The sequence below is a fragment of the Triplophysa rosa genome, linkage group LG6 (genome assembly GCF_024868665.1).
Source record: "Triplophysa rosa linkage group LG6, Trosa_1v2, whole genome shotgun sequence".
Lineage (NCBI taxonomy): Eukaryota > Metazoa > Chordata > Actinopteri > Cypriniformes > Nemacheilidae > Triplophysa > Triplophysa rosa.
Genome location: NC_079895.1, coordinates 8,779,705 through 8,789,200, shown reverse-complemented (window position 1 = coordinate 8,789,200; position 9,496 = coordinate 8,779,705). Strand labels below are relative to the sequence as shown.

The window sequence follows — 9,496 nt, the reverse complement described above, 5'->3', positions numbered from 1 at the left end:
CGATTCGTTCCTAAATGCCAGTCAAACCAGGTTCATTATTTATTATTGAAAGGATCGTTTGGCTTCAGGAACTTCATGAATATATATAGGCTGCCGACCGAAATTTTACTTAGGCCTACTCCCTGAAAACCGATACATTCCCATGTCCGAATGATCGATTCTTCTGAGTCAAGTGGTCCACAGTTCGTAGAAATAGATTTGAATCATGATGCCAGCTTATTTGGCTACTTTAAATCTATTATTATTACTTTTATAAGTCAACACTCTCGTACCTACAGTAACCATGAACACCTTGGTCATCTCTAAATTGTGTCTTCAGGGACATGCTCATTCTCCTTTCATGTGGGATTTGCTTTTCCCGTTTGATGGTGCTTGTCCCTCTCCTTCGCTCTTATCCAGTCAGTGCTTATCGCACAAATGTATTTGTTTTTCATAGCATACTTAAGTCAATGTGTAAACTTCAAAGTATTATTTGGTGATTTGATATTCCAGAGTCCCTTATCTCTACACAACACTGATGCTTTTTAAGAACTTTCAGCAGCGATGGCAAGAAACATTGTAGGGAGTGATAACGTTTGACAGATAAACAGCGCTCCTCGTGGGTGTATACTATACAGCTGGATACTGAGATCTGTAGCAGACCGTGATTAGATTAAGTGGGAACAAATGAGGTAAATATTTATTTTGTTTACATTTAGTAAGTAGGAGAGCACATAAACATTTTGTCAACATGCTAAACAGTACCATTAGTTGAACAAGGATGAACAACCACAATTTTTTTTATACAGACAGACAGACAGTTATTGGTTAGTCAAATAAATGCGGAACAGGTATGTTTTGAGCTGTTTTTTGAAAGTTGTGAAGGATGCTGCAGTTCGTGTGGAGGCTGGCAGTTCATTCCACCACAGGGGAACCGAATGAGTAAAGGTTTAAAGTGATTTGGTGCCTTGCTGTGATGGAACAACCAGGCGTCGCTCATTTTCAGACCGAAGATGACGGGGGGATGTAGACCTGAAGCAGTGAGTGAAGGTAAATGGGCGAATTTGCCGTTATCGTTCTGAAGGCCAGTGTTAGAGTTTTAAACTTGATCCGATCTGCAACTGGCAGCCAGTGAAATGAAATCAGGAGGGGTGTTACATGGGTTCTTTTTGGCTGATTGAACACTAGATATGCAGCTGCATTCTGGATCATTTGCATTTTGCAAGGGCTTGACTGCATTAGTTGGAAGGCCGGCCAGTAGAGAATTGCAGTAGTCCAGTCTTGATATGACCAGAGTTGCACTAGCAGCTGAGAGGCATGCTCCGACAGGAATGGGCTGATTTCCCTGATGTTGTAGAGCACGTACCTTGCAAGCTCGAGTGGTTGCTGCGATGTGGGAGGAGAATTTCAGCTGGTCGTCGAGCATCACCCCCAGGTTCCTAGCAGACTTAGTGGGTGTTATAGTTGAGGAACCGAGCTGAATGGTAAGGTGGTGTTCAATTGATGGGTGGGCTGGTATAACCAGGAACTCTGTCTTGGAGAGGTTGTAGGTGATGCTCTTTCATCCAAGAAGAGATGTCCAGAAGGCAGGCAGAGACACGGGCAGAGATGGTGGGGTCATCTTGTTGAAAAGAGAAATAAAGCTGCGTGTCATCTGCATAAAAATGTTATGAAAACCCATGTGCCTTAATTATTTGACCCAGGGAGGTGGTATATATAGAAAAGAGGAGCAAGAACTGATCCCTGAGGAACTCCAGTTGTCAGCTGGTGAGATTGAGATGTCTCGCCTCTCCAGGATACCTTAAAGGATCTGCCTGTGAGATAAGAGTCAAACCAGTTGAGTGCAGTTCCAGAGATGCCCAGTTTGGAGAGAGTGGACAGCAGGATCTGGTGGTTCACAGTGTCAAAAGCAGCAGAGAGATCAAGCAGAATAAGGACAGATGACAAGGATTTAACCCTTGCCTGCCGTAGGTTATCGCTGACAGACAGGAGAGCGGTCTCCGTAGAATGTCCTTTCTTGAAGCCAGATTGCTGACTGTCCAGAAGGTCGTGCTGTGAGAGATAGGCAGAGAGTTGGTTAAATACTACCCTTTCGAGGGCCTTGGAAAGGAAAGGCAGGAGTGAGATTGGTCTGTAGTTGTTGATCACTGAGGGGTCGAGTGTTGGTTTCTTGAGTAAAGGTGTTACCTGGGCTTGTTTAAATGAGGTGGGGACAGTGCCAGTGGTGATGGAGGTGTTTATAATGTGTGTGAGATAGCCTGTAGGAGGTGGGAAGGGATCGGGTCGAGGGGACAGGTAGTAGGCCGGGTGGAAAGGAGAATTTTGGAAAAATCTGTCTCCGAGAGAGGGGAGAAAAAAGGGAGTTGAGGATAGCAAGGGGTAAGAGAGAGATCAGGGATGCATTGAGCAGAGAATTGCCTGCTGATGGTCTCCACTTTATCAGTGAAGAAGTTGGCAAAGTCATCAGTCAGCGAGGTATTGGCGGGAGGTGGAGGGTGACAGAGAAGAGAGGAGAAGGTTAAGAAAAGTTGACGCGGGTTAGATGCAGTTTGGATTTTGTTTTGAAAGTACTTGGTTTTGGCTGAAGATATATCAGTAGCGAAGGAGTTAAGAAGATGTTGATACTTGGAGAGATCAGCAGGGTCTCTAGACTTGCGCCACTTCCTCTCCGCAGCCCTTAGCTTGGTCCGATGGTCACAAAGAATCTCAGAAAGCCAGGGGCAAGAGGGTGTAGCACGTGCAGGCCTAGAGGTAAGAGGGCAGACAGACTGACTGGCGAAGGCCGGGATGAAGTCTGCCATGTTGACAGATGACTGGCAGTTCCAGAGCCCTACGGCCAGACAAGCAGACTGTGGAGGGCTAGTGCAGAGGGACCGAAGATGGTGCTGAGGTCTCCGCTGTGTACGTTTGTAAGTGCGTCTACGGTGGACAGTCTGAATGTACTGGAAACACATGTTAGTAGCAAAACAAAACAAAACAATAGACAGTAGGAAAGTAAGTGAAAGAGAAAAATAAATGAAAGCTTGACGTGGCATGGCGTGCCCTGCTGGTGTCGCTGCTCAGTGGAGCCGCGCAGGTAGAGTCGCAGGTCTTTACCTCGTCGGTCTTCACACTAGGGCTGCAGTGTCAGAAATCAGTGCTAATATAATACAGCACCCCTGATTGCTTAATTGGTCAGTGATTGCTTCACAGCTGAGCCCACTTACTCAATTAACAACTGAAGGCTTCAAAGTGACTAAAAGTGCTAGGTGAAAAGTAACTCTCTAGATGGCTAGGTGCTAACAACAGCTATGTAACACACAACAGTTACCTTAAAAGCAGTGCAGGAAGTTCAATAGTCCTTTGTTAACAAACAGCTACTAGTCCAGTTCAAGCATACACAGCAAGTTCACTACAGCTACAACTAGCTAGGCAGACAAAATGCTTATTATTTTTTTCATAGACCCATACAGTACTTAGACCTTCTGGAGCAAATGACGTGTTAGAATTGCATTTAACCTGTCTTGTCTTTCCTTTAACAAGATCCACTTACTATACACATCGTAAGGTATTGCAACTCCAAGTGCGAACATATTTTGTTAGTTATACACACGTAACGATAAAAAGATAAGCTGTCGACTGTTTGCAGTGGTTAAATGATTCACATACCGTATATTTGTAACTGGGATGAAGAGACCAGCTTCTAGTGAGACATACATCTGTGGTACTCTGCCTCCCCCTTGTGGTCATTTCAAGGGGAAAACTCTTGCCTTAGATTTGTGGACACAATCTTTATAGCTTCAGTTACTAATATAGTATATATGGTATTGTCTAAAAAGTGTTTAGTAAATTCCTCATACAGCCCAGTAGGTAACAGCTCAAAAGTATTTTGGTGACCAATAAAAGATGCATATTTCATACTTTTATGAGCAATTGTTGGTTACGCATGAAAGATTTAGAAATGAATAATCTGATATGTGTATTTTTATCTGGCATTTCATTTAAAAAGGAAAGTTGAAATACAATTCTCTACCTCTTCCAAATTGTAAGAAGAAGGACCAATGAACATGTTGTACATTTACGTGACCTAAGAAAATCTACATCAGTAGATAAGGCAAGCCATGCCCTGCTGCGGCTAAAATGAGCTTTCCCATGCTGGAGGACCCCGGGCGAAAGAAAAAGTTCACGCTAATCAACATTCTTGTGATTTTAAAGGGCAACGGCTCAAATCAGACACACAAATAACAAAAGAAGAGCATAAGCAGGGCCTAATGGTAAATCACACATTTTTATTATCAGCTTAATCATTGAATTCATACAAAGAGATCAAATAATGCAATTACAGGACTAGACCTTTGACATGGTATACACACGCACATAATCAGCCTGATCATAGCAGAACGGCTAGACCAGAAGAGAATAGAACTGTACTTTGGGTCCGGTACACATGGTCAGAGTTAGATAAAGGATTAGCAGAGGACACAGACAGGCAGAGTTCACCAGCACACAAAGCAGATGAGGTACGGCGGCAACAACATGTCAGGACAACAAATTCACCTGCGTTACTAATTTCACAGTCGAACAGACTACAACGGGGTGTGTGAACCAACTGAGATTGATTACGATTATATTAAGTAATATTAAATAGTGTATGTCAACAGTCAGGAGTGGCATAGCCTCTGATTTTGACACCACCGGTTTGTCAGTGGCTACTTCAGGAAGGAGCAATATCATTTTAGCTCATAATGTGAGGCAGAGGTTTCATCATGAATGCCCACAGCAAGTTGGTGAATCTAACAAACACATTTCCAAACATTCTGGAAATATTTGTAAAAGTAGCTTGTCTTAAAACCCATCTAAAGCAGCCAGTGAATGACACCCAGGGACATTGTGCAGGACTGGAGAAGCTCAGAGGCACTTGAGAAAGGAGGAGTAGTGCCAGATTAAGGCACCACAAACCACAATTACAACGTATCTTTGGGACAACATCTACGCACTTCTGGTTTACACACACGATACATTAATTTCAAACCGCTCTTGTCTTTTTGGAATGCATAACTTATTTATTATAATAATAATAATACTATATATCTATCTATCTATCTATCTATGAATCATGTTTCAGTATTCTTAGAAACTTGTTTGTCATAAAACAACATATTTCAAGTATGGACTAGTCTGTTACAAAAACAAATCAAATACAACATGTCACCTGTAAAATGTACATTCAAATGCTTTCATATGTTTCCATCAGACACAATTATGCACAGCAGCTTATAGAAAGAACAAACAACACTTGGGATATCCTTCGGATCAGAGACACCTCTCTACTACTAATATATTTTATTATACTGCCAGACACTTTGCTAAAGCCAGTCTGTAGTAGAGCTGTAATCGGGCCATAAAAGTTAGGCCCGACAGAATTCGGCCCGAGCCCGACAAGTACATTTTGATTGACAGCTTTTTAAAAGCCCGAACCCGTTTACAGCCCGACATTAGGCTATTCAAATGTGCGCACGCACACAGCTGTTTGTCAAGAATGAGTCATTTATACATGTTTTAACATAATTTATTAATGACTAACGTAGGCTATAGGCCACTTGGATGTTGGAAGAAATAAATAAATAAGTCCTCTGTAACATCTCACATATCCCACTGGCTCATTATTCTCATTATGCACATGGTCAAAACTTTTCCACACCTCAGACTTTGCTTTTGTTGCTGGTGCAACCAAAACGTAATCGCCAGAGGCAAGCCTCCGTTTCACCTCCTCAGCAACCCATTCTCACTCCCGACTCGTCACATATTTACGGTCGGTCAGCGCCCCACGGCGTCACATTTTAACGCGCAGAGTACCCCTTTGGCGTTGTTTTTCGACGAACAGGGAACTGCGTTGCTGTTTTCTAAATGCTCCAGACCGAGATGCGTGAAATTCTTAGCATTTCATAATTATTTATGGTTTTAATATTTTGTAGCACCTAACCCTAACCACTTCTCAGCCAGATAAAACACAACACGCGAATAAAAGTACAGTCACAGGCATTTATTACACAAACTGACCAAAAGCATTACAAAATAAAACAAACAACTTGTTTCGCATACCTTTTTGCACCAAAGCCTTATGATAACATTACAATGGAGATGCCGTGCGTGTCCGTGAATACATGAACTCGGCTGAAAAAGATAAACCGGAACAGCTAGATGCAGTCGGTTGCGGGAGCCAATACCGTTTCACGTTCAAAGCCAACGAAATGACGCGATCGGACACGAGCCACGGGAAAGCCAATGGCATTGAAGCTGACGTAACTTCCTCTGGCAGCAAATTTTGAACGTCGTTCTTCACTGGATTTGAGATTTACTCCGGACGGTGATCGCTTTCGCATCTGTTCCTCATACAAATCGATCGTTTCGCGTTGGTACCCTTGGAATATCTGTATTTTTGAACGACATTGTGACTGCTTGTATTATGTGTTTTATATTACGATAAATAAACTGTTTAAAACATTCAATAAACATTACTTGCTCAAACTGTCTGAATAGTGTCATGTAAATGCAATTATCCTGGCCATTAAACTTAAATTAAACCCCGAAACATCATCAGTGCAAATTATATCTAATATACATTTTCATAATGACGGTGAAATTCGCGTGCCCTTCACGTTCGAAAAACGACGTCAAACGAGTACCCTGCGCGTTCAAAAGTGACGCCGAAGGGCGCTGACCGAGCGAGTCGGGAGTGAGAATTTGTTGCAACCCTCCGCATCCATTTTTGCATCTTTGTCGCGCTAATCGGAACGCATCACATGACCGCTCATTTACAGCGCAAGCCCGAGCCAGGCCCGAGCCCGTGTAAAATGATAGAAATTTAGCCCGAACCCGTCGGGTCACGTTGGGTCCGGGCAAAGATCTTCAGCTCTAGTCTGTAGTGAGTTAACCAGTGTTGGGTAAGTTACTGTGAAAAAGTAACAAATTACTAGTTACTAATTACATATTCAATAGGGTAATTAGATTACTGTACAAAGTACTCTCTCCAAAAACTATTTGGTTACTTATTACTAATAACTTTCTATATCCTACATCAACCTTGATTAGTTGTGATTAGAAGTGATTCAAGGAAAACATGAAACGGCTCTTTTAATTCCTTCAAATAAATAATATAAAACTACATAAAGTATTCTTATTAACTGACCAAAGTATTACAAATGTGAGTAGGATACATTAAAGCATATGCTTTAAAGTTAGAATTTTGATGTCATTTCCACGATTGTATACTGTATATTACACAGTATTTAGCTCAATTACAACAGAAGTAGCCTAACTGTAATTAAATGACAGAAAAAATAAGAGTAATCCCTTACTTGACTTTTCCCAGAAGAAAAGTAATTAAATTACAGTAACTCATTACTTAGTAACTAGTTACACCCAACACTGGAGTTAACATTGTTAAAAAGTAAATTACATATTAATAGACTCATATTCTCTTATATGAATGAAATCGTGAATTGTGCTAAAGCTAAAACCGCTTCTGTGTTGTGTTGTAAAATCTCTGTAACAGAGCAGAATGAAATGCACTGCAAAGTTCTGCACTGTTATTTTAATATTTTTGTTATAAGATATGGGGTTCCTGAGAACAGCACCTGAAGTAATCCATAAGAGCGGTGAAATACACAACCACACGCACGCACGCACACACACACACACACACACACACACAGTGAACAGCTGTGGAATGTTGCTGTCATTCTTTATTTCTTTTAATGTGGGCAGTTTGTATACTCCTGGACAACGTCGACCCAACATGAACAATTAGTAGCCACTCATTTTCCCAAAATGATCACTTAATTTGGTTAGCTTCTAACAATTACTGACAGAAATAAACTTCTTGTGTGGCAAAACTCGACCACATATCCTGGCAGTGTCATGGCTCTGATTAGGTGATTGGTCGAACGTCACAATCACGAAAGGCCAGGTCACATACAATAGGCTATGAGTGGATAGGCTAGCGTGGGAGTATCCCCTTCTTGTAGGCTACGACTCCCGCTGCTGTGGCGAGAGCCAGGAAAGAGGACATGCTCATAAACTTGAAGAGTCCCCCAACAGATGGCAAGTTTCTCTCCCAGAAAGTGGTGACAAACGGCTGGGCTGGGACATCCTAAGGGCGGGGTTTCAGAGCACAAATTATTCAAGACTCCAAACATTCTTGATATGTGTTTTCAAGTACTTTCATGAAAACTCTTTTTAGGACCTCAAAAGCATATAAAATTCATACCATTGATTCAGGATCTGACTGCCAAATCTGACTTGCGTGGAGTTTTCCCATTGCACACAAAATCTGGAAGAAGTATTTTAAAAGAGTTCCTTAAAATGGTGATATAATCAAATGAGACAAAGTAAAATGAATGGGTAGAACATAAAAAAGAATGTACATACAGTACAGCCATGGAAAAAAATTAAGAGACCCTTCAAAATGCTCATTTCAAATCAGCATTTCTAGATGTATCGTGGCTATTCCAGTCCAGTGTTTGTTGAATTCCAACCAAATCAAACCTCAGGAGTGACATAAAATCATCCAACAGCAATGTGAAAGACTGACAGCATGACAAGACACATGAAAACTGTGATAAAAATTGAGGTTATCCCATAAAAAGAATACGTTTTCCTAAATACAAATGCACAAACAAAGTTCACTGTTGTATTGCTTAAATGGTAAAATGAACTTGTTTACTTTGCAGTATTTGAGGTCTGAAAAAATACATAGTATCTTTTCTGTTATTTTAAACTGTTTCTCCAGTTTTCATTTTCTGCAAATAAATACAAACGTAAGCAATATTTCTATTTGAAATTTGCTAGAAATATTGTTAGTAGTTCACAAAATGAAACAAAAATAAAAAATGTACCTAAACACATACCTATAAACAGTTAATTGTAAAATCAGAAAAACGGGTCTCTTAATTTTCTCCACAGCTGTACAAAATCAAGTAGACTGTAAAGTAGATTTGCATTCCAGAAGGAAATGTAAGTATTTGCAAAGCTCCAAAAAAACCCAAATTGTTCTGAAAAATGCAAATAGTATTTTGCATATTTTAAGGATGATTTAAGAAATGTACCAAAGCAACTGAAAAACTTAAGAAAAACGTAAGAATTTATTTAAGAAAAACTTCAATAAATAAATCAATTCCAGCACACACCTCTCTAGACGCTCTCTCTCCCGCCTGTACCGCTCCCTCCATGTAACCGCTCCACTCGGTGGCCGTCTCAGTTCCAGCAAAGTAAAGTTTGCCTACCGGCTCCCGCAAGACCCTGGAATGAAATACCAACCATTACCATTTATGACAGTCCAAAATGCTCTTATTTATTTGAAATAAGACAGGCATCTATACAAATCTGACTAGTAATGCAATATCCAGGATCAACTAACCTGCCAAACTGGGTCATGATACCAGGAGGAAAGTAAGCGGTGTAGCAGCCACCAGAATACTCCTCCTCACACCAGTTCTTCTCCTCATAGTGCACAGGCTGAAGAAGAGAACCCCATTAA

The 9,496-nt window shown here is 41.0% G+C and overlaps 1 protein-coding gene across 1 annotated transcript in view; it reads right to left on the bottom strand.

The window, feature by feature from the left end:
• Positions 1–4,227: 4,227 nt before the first annotated feature.
• Positions 4,228–9,496, bottom strand: part of mao (monoamine oxidase) — a 45,201-nt gene continuing 39,932 nt past the window's right edge. Inside the window, exons 12-15 of the mRNA XM_057336520.1 lie at positions 9,377–9,474; positions 9,147–9,258; positions 8,228–8,290; positions 4,228–8,110 (exon numbers count right to left, since the gene is read on the bottom strand). Of these exons, the coding sequence (XP_057192503.1) occupies positions 7,958–8,110; positions 8,228–8,290; positions 9,147–9,258; positions 9,377–9,474 (426 nt within the window). The 3' untranslated portion in view covers positions 4,228–7,957. The remainder of the gene's footprint in view (positions 8,111–8,227; positions 8,291–9,146; positions 9,259–9,376; positions 9,475–9,496) is intronic.